General features: G+C 40.7%; 1 protein-coding gene across 5 annotated transcripts in view; it reads right to left on the bottom strand.

Moving 5' to 3' along the window:
• KANK2 (KN motif and ankyrin repeat domains 2) overlaps positions 1 to 20,010 on the bottom strand; it is a 101,595-nt gene that overhangs the window by 9,415 nt on the left and 72,170 nt on the right. For all 5 annotated transcript variants that reach the window (XM_034437794.3, XM_034437797.3, XM_087886520.1 and 2 more), the window contains 5 exons: positions 14,233 to 14,344; positions 9,662 to 11,185; positions 2,167 to 2,289; positions 1,985 to 2,087; positions 1,113 to 1,349 (listed from right to left, as the gene is read on the bottom strand). In XM_034437794.3, coding sequence (XP_034293685.1) covers positions 1,113 to 1,349; positions 1,985 to 2,087; positions 2,167 to 2,289; positions 9,662 to 11,185; positions 14,233 to 14,269 — 2,024 coding nt within the window. In that variant the 5' untranslated portion in view covers positions 14,270 to 14,344. The remainder of the gene's footprint in view (positions 1 to 1,112; positions 1,350 to 1,984; positions 2,088 to 2,166; positions 2,290 to 9,661; positions 11,186 to 14,232; positions 14,345 to 20,010) is intronic.

Raw genomic sequence — 20,010 nt, forward strand, 5'->3', positions numbered from 1 at the left:
AGAGGGACATTTTAGCTCCTGTCTGCTTTTACATATATTACTGATGTTAGTATTTAGTATTGTGTGTAGAAAGCTGGGTTTTTGTCCTCTCCTCACTTTTCTTTTTTCAGGGCTATAGTATAGTATAGCCTTTATTGTCATTGTGCATCATGTATACAACAAAATTGGTTATTATAAGGAAGAGTTAAGCAGGATTCATTTTCACTTCTTATGGTTTTGTGTTGTTTTTTTAACTTTGAACAAGATCCTGTGTTTTGAAACAAATTATGCTTATTTGTTATGCCAGTTTGGTGTAGTACTGTATTAAGGTGCCAGAACAGAAACAGGAGACTGTGATTTCTAATCCTGTCTTAGGCACAAAGCCAGCTGGGTAGCCCTGGGTCAGTCACTCTCTCAGCTCTAGAAAAGGAGGAATGGCAAACCATTTCTGAAAAACCTTGCCAAGAAAACTGCAGGAATTGACAGGTCTGAAAATCAGACACAATTGAAGGGGAAAAAATGTTTATTTTAAAACCAGTCAGCATTCTAATTTAGTTTGCGGTCAGCTTGTTTAGTAATTCATTGGAAGTGTGCTGTAAATCAAGTGGAAGGGGGAGAAAGAAGAGGAATATATCAACCAAGTTTTTGTTCAAGATTACATAGAGCAATAATCCTAAATCGTGGTTTAGCATTACTTTAGGAAGCTCCTCTGACAGGGAAAATAAATAGAGACAGAATTTACAGTGAAGTATTCTGTTTTGTGCTAGTTCAGGGTTATAATTCAATGACAGTTCTGCAACAACCATTACTACCTTTACAATACAATGTATGGAGAGAGTTATTTTACTCAAGAAGAAAAGAACTCTGAAACTGTTTTCAGGGCTGGGCACTGGGTAAAGCAGGGAAACACCACTTTGTGATGCTCACATATCTTGTTATCAAATAATAATAGTGCAATTTTAGCAGGGTTTTTTTGGAGGGGGGAGTTTGGGGTCAGGAGAGTATGATAATAGGTGCAGGTCAGCTTTAAATTACTTCTAAAAAGTTGAGGAGTGGAATTAATGGCTATGTAAAGCACACAGTGCACAGTGCAGACTCTCAAGAGCTCTGAAGATGTCCAAACTGATGATTACCCAGTTTTTCTTGCTGGTTCCTTGCTGGGACTTTCTGCTGTGGTTATTTTCCCCACCTCGACAGGGACTCCAGGATGTAGTGTATCTGTGGTTATTCCAGAAAGCTTTGGAGCTTCAGCTACAATTCCCTGCCCCGCAGGGAGGCCCTCACTTGCCTCATGGTATTCACTCTCAGTGCTTTCATTGTCTGATACGTTCTCAGCTGTACTGGAATCCTCAGAGGAGGTAGACTCATACCTGAAACAACACAGGGTTGAGAAGCAAGCCAAAAGAAACCTGAGAAAGTACTCCAGATTCTCCTCAGAACAGCGAGACACTATGGCAAACCCTGACTGTGTGCTACCACTGTACTTCAGAATGGAGAACTTCAGGGATGCCAGGTGATTTGGGATCTTGCAGGCCACAATGGGACAATGGCAAAGGTGGGTTGTCCCTGGTTCAGACTGGTTCTATAGAACCAGTAGTAAAACCGGCAGGAGGCTCCGCCCACAAACCCCAATGTCATCAAGAAGGTTTTGCGCATGCGTGGCCCCATTGCAAACCGGTAATAAAGGTAAGTAGAACCCACCCCTGGACAATGGAAACCTGTCTTGGTGCAAATGGCAATTTACAATAAAAGTAGCAAGGATAAGTAGAGCTCCCTCCCAGTGATAGATTATGATAGGACTCCTAGGCAAACTCTGACAATTGTTCAGTTGTTGCATTTCTTTGAGGTGAAGATTGCTTCTCTGAATTCCAAATTAAAGGTTATGGAAGCAAACAAGATAGGAGTCTGCTGCTATGGACCTGTATGCCTTACTACCTCGATTAAGGAATTGAGGGATGAATTGGGAGCTTCTCATTTTCTTTATAATTCTGAAACTGAGATTTACCCTCCATTGACACCCACAAACTGGAGGCTCTTCTTGCTAGTCAGTATTTCTCTAGGTTCTTCCTTCTTCTTCATAATTGACCAGATCCCTGCAGTGGATGAAGCTATGGAGAAACAAAGGAAGGTAGTAACATTAGCTTGTCAGAGAATTCCATGGCACCTTTCTCCACCCCACCTTCTTACCTTGATCCTCTTCCTCCTTCTGCACATCCAATTTAGATTCTTGAGAAACGCAAGGAACCACCTGTTCTCCTTGGAGGGAGTCAAGAAGGGAATCTTCAGTTTTCTCTAGTGATTCTTTGGTCTCTGAAACAGGAGAATGGCAACAGATTGCTGCCCCTTAGATGTCTTTTTGATACTTTGATTATGAAGTATCAATATTGCTATTTTGTGAGTTCACATTAAGGAATGCAATATTGTTCCATGTATGCAGTAGAATACATGGCTTCATTACAACCTGGCCAAGTGCCATATAGTAACTTAAAATTCCAAGCCTGGAAAATAGGAAACAATGTATATAGGTAGTTCTCAATGTACAACCACCACTGAGCCCAAAATTTCCATTGCTAAGCAAGACAGTTGGTAAATGAGTTTTGCCCCACTTTACGATCTTTATTGCCACAGTTGTTAAATGAATCACTGTAGTTGTTAGTAATGCAGTTGTTAAGTGAATCTGGCTTCCCCATTGACATTGCGTGTCAGCAGGTCGCAAAAAATTATTACATGGCCTGGGGACACTGCAACCGTCATAAATACATGCCACTTGGCAAGAGTCTGAATTTTGATCATGTGACCACGTGATTGCTGCAATGGACGTAAGTGTGAAAATTAGTGATAAGTCACTTTTTCAGTGCTGTTGTAACTTTGAACAGTTACTAAACAAATGGTTGTAAGTTGAGAACACCTTTATGGAACTTTTCTTTATACACAAGGATTTTACCCTCATTATATTAAGCCATAGGTCTTCAAACTACGGCCCATGGGCCGCATGTGGCCCACTGAAGCAATTAATCCGGCCCGCGGAGCACCACGAGGTTGCCCCCCCCATCGCCCCGCCCACCCTTCAGCAGAGCGCAGGACTTGCCTTTGAGAGCCCTGCGACCTGGAACTGAATGGTAAGCTCAACAATTTTGGCCTGCAGAATGCTTGTGGAGGTGGGGGGTGTTAAGGAGGCAAAAAACCAGGCAAAAACAGGCCATTTTTCACCTTCCCTGCCTCCAGAAGATAGAGATAGACAGAGAGAGAGACAGACAGACAGAAAGAGAGAGAGAGAGAGAGAGAAACAGAGAGGGAGAGAGAGAGAGACAGAAAGAGAGAGGGAGGGAGGGAGAGAAAGAAAGAGAGAGAGGGAAAGAGAAAGAGAGGGAGAGAGAAAGAAAGAGAGATAGAGAGAAAGAGAAAGAAAGAGAGGAGAGAGAAAGAGAGAGAGAGAGAGAAAGTGAGAAAGAGAGAGAGAGAGAGAAAGAAAGAGAGACAGAGACAGAAAGAAAAAGAAAGAGAGAGAGAGGGAGAGGGAGAGAGAGGGAGAGAGAGGAAAAAAGAGAAAGAGAAGGAAAGAGAGAGAGAGAGAGAGAAAGAGAGACAAAGAGATAGAGACATAGAGAGATTTCTCAAGCTCCTTGGGGCTGAGAAGAATTGCTGCAAAACTGAGTTTCCTGAAGTGGACCACTAGACTCCTAAACAACTGAAAAAACGATCTAGTAAAAAGAAAAGGCAACCAAAAGAGCAACATGCAAACAAAAGGAAATGAAACACCCCCAGGAGCAAAACAAATTAAAGTTTAATTTCTGCGCATTGTTCAATGGACTGTTAAATTGGCCACACCCACCTAGTCACATGATCTAGCCATGCCCACCTAGTCACATGCCCACCTAGCCACGCCCACCCAGCCGATCTGGCCCCCCAACTGTCTGAGGGACCGTGAATTGGCCCCCTGTTTAAAAAGTTTGAGGACCCCTGTATTAAGATATGATTTTTTAAACCATCATTCACAAGTTCACAACATCATAAGAATTTGTAGAAAACATAGACACATGTTGATCTTGAAAGAAATAGCATAATCAAAAGTATTGTGTGTTCTGTGAATGAATAGTAGAGTTATATGGGAAAAAAGAATAAAAGAAACTTGCAGTCAATTATCTTTCAGGCTACGCCCAATATGTAAGCTTATCTTGGCTCCTCTGTGAAGATTGCTATTTCATCCAGTTTCCTGAAGATCACCCTTTGATGATTAAATTGGAGCTTATGCCTCCAGTTTAACAGGTGCTCACCCACTGTTAGAATAGCTAATATAGTCTCCCTTTTGGGATGGTATCACATTTGGAGTTCTGTAAATAATAACATCTGCATTTTTACCAATGGCTGCTGAGGAGCTTGCACAATCACATAATGGGGTCAGCAGAATCAGACTGCTAAACTTCCCATCCAAATCACCTCTGCCACGGGATACTCCCTGCTATTGTCTTTTTTTCAACACAGTTGGTGCATTTCCAAAGTAAACTTGACTGCAGTCACAAGAAAGTTTATAAAGCCCATTAGGGGCCAAATATTGAAAAATCAATCCAGAAGAGTGGAGTTTTGCTTAGACAGGGCAGTTCTCCTCCCTCCTTTTTAAAAATTAATTTGCTAATATAAACAATAATTTCAACTATATCTTGGGGGATGTCAAGGAAAATATTAATGGACACATTCAGTCAAGCATCATGTTGGAGACCCTGGATATAATGCTCCTTAAGTGATTGTTTTATTTATTATATTTTACTTACTCATTCAGTCAGGTTCTTGGATGGTTTTCCTCTCTTAAAAACCGTTCTCTAAATGCATAGGTTTGCTGCATAATTTATCACTGTATTTTTCACACTTCCCCCCTCAAAAAATGTGGGTGGAAATGTCTATGTATCTTATAGAGCGAATATTGCAGTGGGGGGAGGGGGGCCTGCTGCCGCCGTTCACTACTGCCAGGGAATGCTGGAGTCTTTGCTACTGAGCAGCTGATTGGCAGTTGGATTGGCTTCCCGGAATACTGCCGATAAGCTGTTCTAGGTGGTGGGAATTACCGCCACCGATCGCCGCTGATCGCTGCCACCACCATTGATTTCAATTTTGCCATTGCTGCATAATCTCCAGGTTTGTTTTCCAATGCTCTGCTAGGTTTATCCTCCCAGCTATGAACATGCATCTTTGTAAACTGTAGCATTTTTTGTTAAAATGTCTTGGAATTACATCTACTAAAAACAAAATGTGGTTTTAATTCAAATTTGTTTTCTAAAATTTTATGTATATTTCTTTCCAGTATTTTTGAACTTTTTACAACTCCATCACATATGATAAAATGTTCCTTCTGTATCATTACATTTCTAGTATTTTTTACCATATGATGTGGTTATCTTGGCAATTACTGACTGAACCTATAAAACATTTTGTTTCAGTTTTCTCTTAAGTTGTATCTTGGAGTGAATTCTATAGATTTACATTTAATCATAACAGGCACTGGCAATTTTAAAAGAAGCCATGGTTCTAGCTGGAAGAATATAGAGAAACTAACAATAAGTAATAACAGTTTAGTTCTTTGTGACATTAGGGACAGAGAGTCGAAAGATATTAGGAGAATAAATAGATAAACAATTAAACATTCCACTCAGCAGGTGACAACACGTAGGCAATTTTAGCTGATCTTAAAAAAAGGCACATCAAAAGATCACTAGGAAATCCCATGCCTGAATGCAAGACTGAGAAATTGGCAGGAAAAAATCCTTGAAGACAATGGTAAATCACTTCTGTATTGTTTTCAAGCATTTAGATGTATTTCTCCAAATAGTCACCAGAAATTAAACTTCACTTGAGGGAGTCTTTAGTTTTAATTCAACATCTCAGGAAAATAATGTGTTCACCAGTGATTGCTGGTTTAATTAAGGCTATTGAAGGGACATAATAATAGTAGAATAGATAGTATTACTGGGACATAATAATAACTTGCTATTTCACTTTTGTAAGAATTAGAATTGTCACCGCCATTTACTTCTACCAGAGATCTAACTCCTGTTATATTGTTTTTGTGTACAACACAAAAAGCCTGGTGTGGGGTATGTCATGGCCTGGCAGGGTTACAACGGGCAAATACCTGTGTTGCTAAGCACTCAGCCCCCCTGTTCCTTGCTGCACAGCCAATGCAGGGCTACAAGGAAGACATGGGCCAGGGCACCAGAACTGGGTACTAAGCTGATGTCTCTGAAGGTATAAAAGGATGCCATACCTTCCCCAAGGTGTGGCCTTTCACTGCATGCTCTTTGTCTGTATGTTGTGGTATGGTCTACCCAGCTCTCCTTTGTACAAATAAAAGCTGTTACTTTTTCCAAGCCTCTTCTTGAGACTCTCTCTTTGGCATTCTGGTGACTCAAGTACATTTTGGGACCTTACATGATCATCTCCTTGCCTTTGTCTACAATTTCCATTCAGCAACCACCGGAAGAAACTTACATCAAGTCATGAGTTATTTTAGGAATTGTTTTCTTTTAGTCTTGTTACCCACATCACGGCATGGATTAAAGGAGTGGGGTGAATATCTTTTCTATCACTCTGCAGACCACCCGTTGCAATAGACCCCAAGCAATGCAGCTATTCCACAAGCAACACTCACTACTCTAAAAACAAGTCCCTTTCTGCAATCAACTGTACAACTGCAGCAGGAAGAAGCTCAGACAAATAAGATCTTAGCGAAACACCCTAAAGGCATTCATTGATCCACGAAGGCTCAGTTGGCTTTCATGTTGTAACTCTGCAATAGCTGGAAAAGCTCACAATGTTTATCCAGGTCCTGATGCCAAGAATGTAGTCCGCTCATCCCAAGGGACCAGAGTTAACTTCCACCTCACACTGGAGATTCTGCTGTGATTTCCACATGCAGAGTTAAGAACGCACCAAGTACCAGCAGAGAGCTAAGAAAAGAATTGTGAGGGAGAGTTGGGTCCTCCAGAGATTTGGTGCTCAATCTAGTCTGAGCCTGAGGAAGCACTTCTGGCCCACCCCGTAGGTTCTATTGGACCAAGGAAACTTTAGCTTATCTTCATCATAACTTCAGCTTCCAATAATCTTTTTGCTAAGAATTTTTGACATCCCCACTGGGAATTTCACGGACTATTTTAAAACTGCCTTTCTGTTCTGCTCCTACTATAAATTGTGGCCAAAAAGTCAATGAATGCTTCTTTTAAGATTAGAGTTGTGTGAGAAAATAGTTGAATTTTGCCATAAATTTGCAAGTCAGACATTAATATTTTTCTCCCGGCTTTGACAAGAGGATTCTGCCAGAATTTTTTATCTCTCTAAAGACTATGGAAATCCTGCCAAGTCTTTTGTCCTGGCTATTTTTAATAGGTCCAGATATAAACTGACTTTAATTTAATATAGTGCTATGTGTCCTTTTAAACATTATGTGCATGAATTGAAAGTATAGTCATTACATATCTTACCTTTTATAGAATAAACTTTTTATAGGGTAAGATTCCAGTTAGAAAATAGATAAGTAAAATATCTACCCTTGCCCCAGAACAAGGCAGGCTCCCACACTCCTGGCCTTTCAGAAGAGTTTGAAGATCTGGCTCTGCTGACTTCCTTGGGCCTGACTTGAAGGGGAGTAGCAACTTTGGGGTTGGCTAATTGTCTAGAAGGGCTCCCCACTTTTACCTTTAATTTATTCCCTAAATTGCCTAAATATCACATCTTATTGATATATGATATTTATATGGTTTTTATATTTTTAATTGTACATTGTCCTCTGTGAATGGATAAGCAGTCTCTAAATTTGATAAATAAAATAATAAAATAAAATATTGTAATGCAACCTTGCTTGAGAAAGTGAAGAGAAAGATGCATTGCCTCATGGCAAAATCCTGTTTCTAGTGCAGCCTATGGCTGGAACCTCGGCTGTAGGCAAATGAAACAAGGACATGGCTATGTATATTTAAATACTGGTTAAAGATTAATTTTTAACTACAAGGTTTGACTTCTCTTATTTTGTTCAGTCTATCTGTTCAATATACTGTATCTACCAAATTGAAGGTAAAATTCATAAATAGGGCTTTACACAGATGTACTGCTGACACTGGAACGAGAACAGGCCACAGCAACTCTTAGACAAAGAATCCTTGACATGGAATTGCAAAGTGAATACAGTAGAAAAGCTGCTGGTAGAAAATGGGGCCACAAGTTTACATTTGAATTTTTAATGTCAAATTAACTTTGGGCCAGGGGTGAAATGCTCCCGGTTTGGACCGGATCAGCCGATCCAGTAGTGATGGCGGCGGGTGGTTCTGAGAACCGGTAGCAAAAATCCCTCCCCCCCACCTCCGCCCATGCTCATCTAATCGCCCGGTCACCCATTTGACTGCTTCTTTCCTGCTTGCTCGCTTTTCCAGCCTTGCTTCGCCTGCTGCAATCCCTGCAATCAATTGCATCAGCTAGCAACTGAATCTGCCTGCCTTGTGCTTTCAATTAGGTAAGTAACTGGGGTATTTTGGGGTGGGGGGAGCTTTAAAAAAAGTTAATTGGTTTTTTTTAGGAGTTTTTTTTTTAGACATAACAATTTAAACTTAAATTTAAACTAAAAAAAAAACTTAAGGAAGTTTTAAATTTAGCTGATTTTATCTAAAAATATAAATAAAATAAAATAATAAAATAAAATATTTCTGCAGCTTTCTGAGATTTAGTGTGTTTCTGTAGTGTTTCACTACACAAACATACAAAATCTCACAAAACTGTATGTGGCATTTTGTGTGGAAAAAGTGTGAAAGTTGGTTTTTGAGCTTTTTGTGGCTATGTGAGGTTCCTGCTTGTTGCAGGGGCCATTTGGAGTCAAGTGCAGCTGCTTTTACATTGTGTGTGAGTCAGTTGTTGTGTGTGTAAAGTGTGAAAGTTGGTTTTTGGTACTTCTTATTGTTTTGTGTACTTTGTTTATTATTTTTATTATTTATTATTATTGGCCACGCCCACCTGGTCACCTTATCACCAAGCCACATCCACCAATTAAGCCACGCCCATAGAACTGGTAGGGAAAATTTTTAGATTTCACCCCTGCTTTGGGCTAAGTTTTGGCTGTTGAGGTAGTCCTCAAGTTATGACCACAATTGAGTCAAACATTGTTGTTGCTAAGTGAAACATTGTTAAGTGAATTTTGCCCCATTTTACGACTTTACTTGCCACAGTTAAGTGAATCATTGCATTTGTTAAGTTAATAAGACAGTTGTTAAGTGAATCTGGCTTCCCCATTGACTTTGCTTGTCAGAAGTTCTCAAAAGCTAATTTCATGACCGCAGAACACGGCAACTGTCATAAATATGAACTAGTTGCCAAGCATCTGAATTTTGATCACGTGACTGTGGGGATGCTGCAATGATCGTAAGCCATTATAATTTCAAACTGTCATTAAATGAACTGTTGTAAGTCGAGGAGTACCTGTACTCATAGTACTAGAATTATATCATTTTTATTTTATTTTATTGTTTAGTTAATATTTTTCTTCTTCTTTACTCTTTTACTTCTCTGTCTTATTGTCTTGATATGTACAGTATCTCTGCAACTGGTATTAAAGTAACTGAAGAAACTGAACTGAGTAATCTTGTCTGGGTAAACGGGTTTTGCTCCCCTGAAATCAAATCAAGGCTAGTTTACTTTCCTTATTCCTTACCTCTTGTTTCTTTCTTTCCATCCCCATCCTCTTCTGTGTTGACAATGCTGATCTTTTTCACAGAGTGAAAGGTGGTGGCTGTGTTTGCTGCTCCAGCATGAATTGGGAAAGCGGTTTCCATCACCTCACTGCTGTGGTATGTGGCACAAAGTGGCACCTGAACTTTCTCAGAGACTGAATCTTTGCCTGCTGAAGGCCGGAGGCTGGCATAGGACTCCTTGCTCTCCAAGACCTGTGCCCTCTGAGGCCCGGTAGCTATGCTGGCTGTGATCTCTGGCTCCCTTTCCACTTGGACAACTTTGACTGCATCAACCCGAATGGGGGCATCCCACTGCTGGGCACCTTCTCCCCTTGCTTCCCATTCTATCAGGTCCTCATCTCTTGTCGAAGTTTCTTTGTCTTTCTTCTCCCTGCCTTGATGCTCCAATTTCTGATGGGCAGCTTGGAGATCTTGAAGTGCTCTCTTCAATTGTGTTTCTAATACAGCAATTTTGGTAGATAGGGTCTGAATAGCTTGGCATTGCTGCTCTACTTCTGGGGAAGGCAATCCCAATTCCTCCTCCTTGACTGCTACCCCTATGTCACATCTTCCCATGTTCACATTCATTTCTCCATCTTCAACTGTGCTTCCCACACCCACTGACTTCACTTCCTTCTTATCCAATTTACCCTTCATGTCAGGCCTGGTACTGCTGTCCTCTGTATTTCTGCCTGCCTCCTCTTCAGGGATGTCTATGTAGAGCTCCCCTCGTGATTTGCCCTTGCCAAATCCTCCTGCGTGCCCCAAGAACTTCTGGCTTTTAAGCTGAACACTTAGCTGCCTTTTCTCTTCCTGTAACACTGAGATCTTCACCTGAAGGACTGGGATCATCTTGACCTGTTCTTCCAATTGGCGCAACTTCTTCAAAGCCACAGCCATCTGCTCACGAACATATTGAAGATGTCCTGGAGTTGGTGAGACTGGAGTGGACAACCCAGAACCAATTGGTGTGAATTGTCCAGGAGCACCTTGGTGTGAGCCATTGTAAGACGTTTGATGGGAAATACTCTGGCTTCCAACCAAAGAATTTGTTGATCCAGATACACTGCTGTGGAGACTTCCTAGACTACTTGTTGTGGGAGTTTCCCCATCTAGGTCTGCCTGGTCTTCTAACTTCTTTCTAGCATCCAGCAAAGTTTTCTCCACACGGGCATTGAAATTGCTATGAATTGCATTAGTGTACTGTGGGTAGAAGCTACGGCCACAATAAGAATAAGAGGAATGGCGACTGTCCATACTGGCATTGGAACAGAGGGACTCAGTGGATGTCCACCATGAACCAGTGTAGCCATAGCCTCGGGGCAATGAGCTGTAACGTGGTCGGCGATGAACTGGAATGCGCTTAATAGTGTGGCCCTTCTCAATATCATCCACATATTTGAGAAAGTCCAGATCAAGACGGTAGCCATAAGGAGTCTCCACCGAGTAAGTTAAATCTTGCTCCTTCCCATGGAAGATTGTAGTAGAGGCTGGATTGACCTTTCCTTCAAAACAAAAAAGAGAAAGATCAGTTTGGAACACTTTTCTGTCAAGGTTGAGGATGTGCATAAAAGACCACAGAAAGGCTGGGTGACCTAGTTGAATAATTTTTTTAAAAAAATTTGATTTATATGCCGCCCTTCTCTGGAGACTCAGGGCGGCTTACAATGCGCTAAGCAATAGCCTTCATACTTTTGTATATTTATACAAAGTCAGCTTATTGCCCCCACAAACTGGGTCCTCAATTTACCTACCTTAGAAAGGATGGAAGGCTGAGTCAACCTTGAGCCTGGGGAGATTCGAACTTACAGTAATTGCAGACAGCTGGTGTTAATCACAATGCTATCAGTCTGCTGAGCCACCAGGCCCTTGCAATAATGAATAATGAATGTTTTGCATATCATGGCATGTATTGGCTGATCTCAGCATAGATAAATGAAATCATAGACCTAGCTCCAATTGTCTCCTATTTCCATTCTATGAGAAAAATTAGCTTAGAATCAATTAAGTATTTTTTAAGTCTGCCTATTGCATCAAAATAGCTCTCCTCAAACAAGGGCGGGGGGGGGGACTAGTTTAAATCAAATAACAGAATAACAGAGTTGTAAGGGACCTTGTAGGTAAGTCATCTAGTCCAACCCCACCCAGGAGACCCTACACCATTTCAGCTCTTACAACTCTGTTATTCTGTTAATTCTGAGAGACGGCAGTCCAGTCTCTTTTGGAAAGCTTCCAGTGATGAAGCTCCCACAACTTCTGAATGAAATAGAGTACTTGTAACCAGTAAATAGGAACTCTATATTTTTCCCAATTTTGCATTATTTGGATCTGACTGCCAAACCAACAAGCCTCATTAATTGATTGCAAAGCTACATCTGAAAGAGTTTGATGCCTTTATTCTATAGTCTCATATCAAGTGTCATAGCATCTCATCCTACCTCAGTACTGACATAATATAAGAAAATAGAGCTTGCATGTATAATGCTCCATGTGTGGGCAATTCTTAGTTCACAGGCAACTCTATGCCCTTCTTTGTGGTCCACAGATCTTTCAGCAGCCCTGATAACTTTTTTCCATAGTTCCAATGATTAGCTCAGAGGACAGTGATGGGGGGGGGGCATTATTCTTTCATTGTTGTTTGTTCCAAAAGGTATTCAAATACTGTATGCCAAAAATATGTTAGTGTTCTGCATGTGCATATACAGTATTCTAGAAGAATACAAAAAGTGTTCCAGAGTCAGTATTTCTAAAATGCTGGATAGAAACAGGGAATGGATACTATTAGCTAGCTCTTATTGTAAACTGACCTTAAATGCACTTCTTAAATTGCCATATTTGGGCATCTAGCTGGTTACAGAAATGTAGATAGAACTTGGTTTGAAAACAATTTTATTCTTTTAACCAAGACTTTCTTCAAACCCCTTTTCTCTAATCCATAGATGAAACAGATAGCAGTAGCAACAGCATTTAATTTTATATACCGCCCCATAGCACTTTACAGCATTCTCTGGGTGGTTTACAATGCAGAAGCATTATTTGCACATTGCCCCCAACAATCTGGGTCCTCATTTTACTGACTTTGGAAAGATGGAAGGCTGAACCAACCTTGAGCCTTAGCAGGATCAAACTCCAGGCTGTAGGCTGAATTAGTTTGCAATACTACACTTTAACCATTGAGTCACCAAATCTATATAGCATTTAGGGGTTCCTAGAATGAGATTTTTATTGTTTATGAAATCTTAATTTAGTGGTCTGGCCAGAATTATTTCTACTTGTGTCCCTCCCCTATTTTTGCTTTTCATCAGGAAATACTTTGATTCCCAACTTATATTCTGGAACTACTAATATACAGGCAGTTCTCATTTAACAATTTAGTAACTGTTCAGTTATGATAATGATGAAAAGTAACTTTGTGATCAGTTCTTGCATTTACAACCTTTTCAGGTTTGTAAGGCAAAGGAAAGCTGAAGTGGGATTATAAGAACAGTAGAAGTATCACTTAACAATTCTGGACCGGGACACCTTGCGCACAGTCACTCATGCCCTTATCATGTCCCGTCTGGACTACTGTAATGCTCTCTACATGGGGCTCCCCTTGAAGAGCACTCGGAGGCTCCAACTGGTCCAGAATGCTGGGTGATTATGGGAGCGACACGGCGCACCCATGTAATACCTCTCCTGCGCAAGCTGCACTGGCTCCCGGTGGTCCTCCGGGTGCGATTTAAGGTGTTGGTCACCACCTTTAATGCGCTCCATGGCTTAGGACCTGGGTATGTATGAGATCGCCTTCTGCCAACGATAGCCTCCCACCGGCCAATACCCTCCCACAGAGAGGGACTCCTCAGGGTGCCGTCGGTCAAACAATGTTGACTGGCGACACCCAGGGGGAGAGCCTTCTCTGTGGGGGCACCTGCCCTCTGGAATGAATTGCCCCCGGAGATGCGCACGATCCCCGACCTATGTACCTTTCGCCGTGCCCTTAGGACTCTATTGTTTCAATAGGCTGGGCAGGCTTAGAAAATGAATTTTAATCGGGTGTTTGTAGTTTTTAATATAAGGGCCACATTTCTAATATATTTTAAACTGTTTTTAAAATTTATAGGTATATGTGGTTTTAATATGGCTGTACACTACCATATTAGTCCTTCGGGAGAAGGGCGGTATAAAAATTTAATAAATAAATAAACAAATAAACAAATAAACAAATAAACAAACAAACAAACAAATAAATAAATAAATAAATAAATAAATAGAATTAGCAGCTCTAACTGTGGTCACTAAAAGAGGACTACCTGTATTCTATAAATACTGTATTATATCACTAAATCCAACTGTATTTACAGGCATCAAGTGGAAACATGCACAAGAAACAGAACTATATCCCACTGATTGAATCCTTCCCATGATACGAAATAAAAGAACTTTCAGTGAGAATAATTCAGAGATTGAACGGGGCAATGTGATCTAAGATTACTATCTGCATTGTCACAAAGGATGCCCAGTGCCATCTGCTGATGCTCTCTGTTCAAAAGTAGTCTTCATACAGACCTACCTGGGAAAGCAGTCCCCATATGCAGAACCTGGGCCATTCTTTCCACTTGATCAATATGCACGTTCAAAACAGCCCAGAAGCCTTCTCACAGCTCATGGGAAACCCACTTTGCCTGAAAATAGAAATCAATGCCATCTGAATCCACATATTCTTAAAACAACCAGTCCATACTGCTTCAAATGTTTGTGAGAATGACTGATAGGAATTTGACAGTACTTTCCAAAAGCAGGATCCTGCCCTCTGGGATAATTACTTCCAATAACACTTTTAAGTGAATAATCACCACCAATCTTGTGCTAGGTAGGTGTCACATTGAACTTCAAAGTGGCACAACAGTTCTTGATTAGAGTGTTTACAGGGTTATTCCCACTATATTTTCTTCAAGTCACAGAGAGCAAAAGTAGCAATAAATTTGTTATGTTTTAAAAACTATGCAATAAAAATGTGCAAAACTGAATGTAGTTCAAAAGATTAATAGCTTATCAATAAAAATACATCCTATCTAAAACTGTTTGTATGTTGCTTGCTTGCTAATAAGAAGAAATATTAAAACACAATTTTCATACCATTCCACCCTTCATCTTCAATAATATTCCCTCTGTTATTTAAAGGACTGCATTTCTCCTGTTCTTACTTATATGGTGGAAAATGTTTTAAAGTATAGTTCACCACCATTGGGGTCTAACTGGCTTAAAGGACAACTCAGGAAATTTTAATGAACTTATACTTTTCAGAGTCTGTAATTTGCATGTCTCTCTGTATATTATTTTGCTTTTTGGCATTCAGGATCTTGCTTGTATATCTGAAAGCTAAAAAGAGTTTAACATTCTCTCTTTCCTTCTTAATAATCTTGTTTACCTCCCAAGGGAAGGGAAATGATTCTGCTAGTCACATGCCTTGACAATATCCATCCAGGAGGTGGCACTATTTAATCTATTTGATTCCCCCCCCCCTTTTTTTTTCTTATTTGCCAGAAAACAACAGGGGGTATAGAAGCCTTCTCACACACACACCTACACACTCAGGTTATGGGGAGGACAGCAAGTAAGATGTTTCCTAGAAGATAATTAATGACAGCAATAATTCACACGCTGCCCACCAAGACCAGGAGTAGAACTAAGCTATAGGTTTGAGGATTTTTGGGAGAGGCAGGTTGAGACCACCAACCTTTCATCCTAAGATTCAGTTCTGGGACTACTACAGTATAGTCACAAAATAAAAATTCTAAATACAAAATTAAACAATTGGGAATTGTTCAGAATACAGAAAATGTGTGCTATGGCATGTTATTAGAAGCCTCACTGGCTTTTTGAAAAATTATTCATCTGAGTCCACATGGGTTAAAACATGCAAGTCTAAATCTTGGTCATATTGCCATGGTTGTGATTTGACTCATAATTAACACTTTCCAAATTAGATCAATATGCAAGGTCTTTTTATATTCTCTCAAATACACTATCTGTATCTTGGCTATCTTTGATAATACAATCTCTTGTAATTACTGAAGCAAGATAAGGGTCTAGGTAATGAAACAGTAGTTAAAAGTAGAGAATTATGCATTCCCTAGAGCAGTGATGGCTAACCTTTTCAGCACTGAGTGCCCAAACCGGAACATGCGCTCATCGGATTGCTGGAAACCCGAAGACCAGCTGGCCTGTGTGCATGCTGGTCTTCAGGTTTCTGGCGCTCCGGTGCTCGTGAAGACCAGGTGGCCAGTGCCCATGCGAGCTCTGGAAACCCAAAGACCAGGTGTGCACACGCATGCGCACCAGCCAGCTAATCTTCGGGTTTCTGGCACTCTGGCACATGCGAAGTCCAAATGGCTGGCGCACATGCACGGCCGGAAACCATAAGAGCAACTGGTGACAGCACGTGTGCCCATAGAAAGGGCTCTGCGTGCCACCACTGGCACGAGTGCCATAGGTTCACCATCACTGCAATATGCAGTCTGGTCTGCATATTGTTAAACAACTATTTAAACCAAATGCATAGCACATTTTTCTAGGTAAAATTAAAGTATATGTTTATTATGTTTTTAATCTACCATATACAATAGGTAATTAGGTGGATTATTCAGTTAGTAGAAGAACAATCTTTTATGGGGTTGGGTGTGGGTTTATCATTCAGTAGACTTTTTAAGTGTTGTAAACTGCCCAGAGTCACCTTTATGTGATTTTGATAGCTATATAAATTTGTTAAACAAACAAACAAACAAATTTACTCAACTAGGATTGCTATCAGGGCCTAGAATGGTTTTTTAAAAGATGTCTCTTCTACATTTAATGGAAGAGGATAGAATTAATGATCAGGAGGGCTACATATTCAGCCCCAACAACTCAACCAATTTACCCAAATTTGACCATATAGCATATTTGCTATTAGCATATTAGGGAGAAATAGCAGCTGGGGGCAACAATGGGGAATTGGGAACAATAATCCCCCCATCTAAGAATTGATTAGATTCCTCCCATAAAAGGAAACTCCCAGGACATGTAACATGTCTGTTTTCACCTCAAATCATATACCAAAATGGCCCAGGCAAGTTTTTAGAGAAGCCAGAGAGTTTTGACTGGGGAGAAACATTCTCCATCACATCCAGATACAATAAGCTTGATTTGGAGAGGCAGAAGCTGTGAAGAACACACCTCTCTCTTCTCCAGGAGAGCCAAATAGCTCAGTCAAGAAGAACAGGACAGCTATTGCTACTCTTTCCTTCTTCCCACCCCTCCCTAAGGCGCAACCTGGGGTGGTTGCCTCCAACTGCCTGTCAGGCTGGCCCACAGTTTTAGCCTTTGTCACAATTGATTACCTTTAAAATGCTATGTTTAGAGCCTGCTTAACAATCAGGGGACCATGACAGAAGCAGATGCTGAATCCTGCTGGGCAGATGCTGAGAATGGAGACTATCTGGGTTTCCATCTGGCAGAGAGCCTGAGTGCTGGACAAGAGCAGCAGAGGAACTGAATGGGACTTTGTTTTCCATGGAGCAGCATCTCTCAAATTTATGGGGAAATTGTGGCAAAGCCATAAACATTCCTGTCTCCTTATCCATTTTCTCATTGAGGGTTTCACATTCTTTGGCTGCAAAGCACAGTCACGAGGAAAATCAGATGGGAAGGACACTTCCTCCTCGCTCGTTGACTTTTCCCCCCACCCTTCAAATTCCCCAGCGCTGGGTCAGCAGATAGTCTGGGTTTTCTCTGTCCAAAGCCTCAATCCTCTAGACAGGGCTGCTGCCTCAGCCTGCTCCCAACACCACACTCCCTCAACAACTGCAGCCAAGGCTTGGCAGCAACAAGATTGCAAAAGTCCTTTCAGGAAGAATGCCTGGGCCAGAGCAGAGGAGTGGTGCAAACTGAATACAAAGAGGAGTGTGAAGCACTGTTACTCCCTCTGCAGGGAACTGGCCAGGGATGAATCCTTAAAAAGAGATTTGCTGGCCTTGGGTCTGCCTTGCAATTTATACACACACCACTCCAGAAACTCTAACTGAAGCAGGAGAGATAAAAGGCCCTCTGCATATATTCAAGAACCCTTCTTCATAGTTTTCCTTTTTTTAAACGAGTGGTTCTAGATGCAAGGGACAAGTTCTTAGGTTAAAGCCGGGAGAGGTACCTCTTGCTAAGAGGAGTTTGCTTTTGGAGGACTCCAGTTGGGGAAAGCTGAGTTGGACAAGTCACCACTACAGATGACCCTGAGATGGTCTTTCCAAAGGATGTGATAAATTCATGAGAATGGACCTGTCAGCAGGAACTGGTCTTCAGTTCTCTGAAGCAGCTTCTTTGTTTTTCCCCATGTGGGCTTCCCCCATGCCCACATGGAAGAACACAGGTGTGGAATGAAAAATGGACAACTGCCTTTCAACCAATATTTCTCCATGGCGTCTATTTCTACCATAGGAGGAAATGGATGTTCAATGGATGTCCAGTGGATAGAGGAACAGAATAGGAATCCACAGTGAATAACATAGCCCCCCTTCCTGTCCCCATATAAGGTTCTTCCATTTAAAAGACAATTTTTTAAAAGCTTGATTGGGTATGTACATCAATCATTCTTTGATATCTTACCTTTTTCCCTAAAATGGCAGTGGTTCATATAGTACATTTATGTTGTAAGTATCAATATCTAATTTTGAAAATATTGGTTAGACAGATCAAGCAAAATAGTCAAATTGCTTGGTTACCTAGTTGAGTTCTTTTCCGATACCAAATGTTTGCATTAGGGCACCTGCAAGGCCATGTCTGAGCTCTACTCACCGACCGATCCCTTTGATTAGGGTGTTGAACTTTGAATGTGCAATTTTTGAAAAGCGACAGTGTGATTTCTCAAAATTTTAATCCATGAATACAAAAATCCTTGTTGTGTAAGCCTTTTAATATAATCTTAACCCAGTTTAAAAAGGGATCCCCTCCCCATCCAACTCTCCACACCCCTAATCAGGAAACTTTAACTCCATGGACTTGCCTCATCACCCGTCACTGTAACTTCCCCCGAAACAAATAAATGTGGTTTCCAGCAACATAAAGGAAGTCCACCTATGGTTTACATGAAGTTAAGCTCATATGCAGTAAATTTCTGTAAAACAAGCAATGTTTTAATTTCCTCCCCCCCCCAAGACTTTTATGTCACCTGCACATGTAAATAGACAAGATTAAAACAAGGGGAACCCTTGTTTCAAAATGTTCAGTGTCAAAGAAAGCTAAAATCATATGGAAGGCCCTGCTGTGAAGTCCCAAATATCAGTTGCTGTTGCCTTTGTGCCCTGAGTTGGATCTCTTTAGGGTGTCTGTGGAAAACAGGATGCTGCAACCAGCTGTTGATCCAGATGGATTTTTTCTGTTGTTTTTTTAACAGTGTACACAGGTTGTACACAGGTTGTACCAGCATTTATACCAAATCAAATTATAGTACTTTGGTTTTTTTTTCATGTCTAAGCCAGAGATACCATCAATTAATACTTGGGGCAATTAGATATCAATACAAAAGTCCTTTCAATGTTACTCAATAGAATAGAATCTGCTTTTCTGTCTGGATGAGAAAGGTTGGGGAGAAAGTTGTTTTGAAGGAAAATATGCTGGGGTAGAGGAAAATAAAAGCTTATTTCAAATGCCAGTGACAGACTTCAGGAAAAAAAATTGTGTTGCTCTATGAAAGCAGATAAGGAAGACTAATGCTTGCTAGTGACCAAGATATTCAGTATTGGATTGAGACAAGCGTCCCTGTCAATGGGGAAAACTACCCCCCATAAACTCAGTTTGGAAATGAAAAATCTTCCTGCAATTCTAGAAATATTGCATCTGAGCCAGAAATAAACCAGCAGAGATCCTAAAAGCAGAATGGGAGATCCATCCCACAGGTGCAGAACTATTTTTGAAATGGCAAAATATAACCTTAATTAAGCTCTACTTATGGGAGAAAGACAGATATATAGTTGTTTAGAAACCAAAATCTTCTTTATTTCCTTCTTTTAACCTCATTTCCATAATTGTTGGTTAGCATGGGTTTTAAAATCCAACAAGTCAAGTAATCATTAAATTGTAGTCACTGCTACAATTCAGAAAATCATTTCAAAGACATAAGTTGGGATTCAACCTGCCAGTTCAACTGCAATGATGATAGAACTCTGGACTTAGCAAAAGCCAGTTTTCACTATTCTAAGATGATATTTTAGCAAACATTCCGATGATTATTTTCAGCCATGTTGCCATGGACAGTGGCTAGCAGGCACAGAAATTTGCATGCATCGTAATTCTTACTTGATAGCAATGTGCACTTTTT

Source organism: Pantherophis guttatus, chromosome 2 (genome assembly GCF_059756535.1).
Source record: "Pantherophis guttatus breed Tessera chromosome 2, ASM5975653v1, whole genome shotgun sequence".
Lineage (NCBI taxonomy): Eukaryota > Metazoa > Chordata > Lepidosauria > Squamata > Colubridae > Pantherophis > Pantherophis guttatus.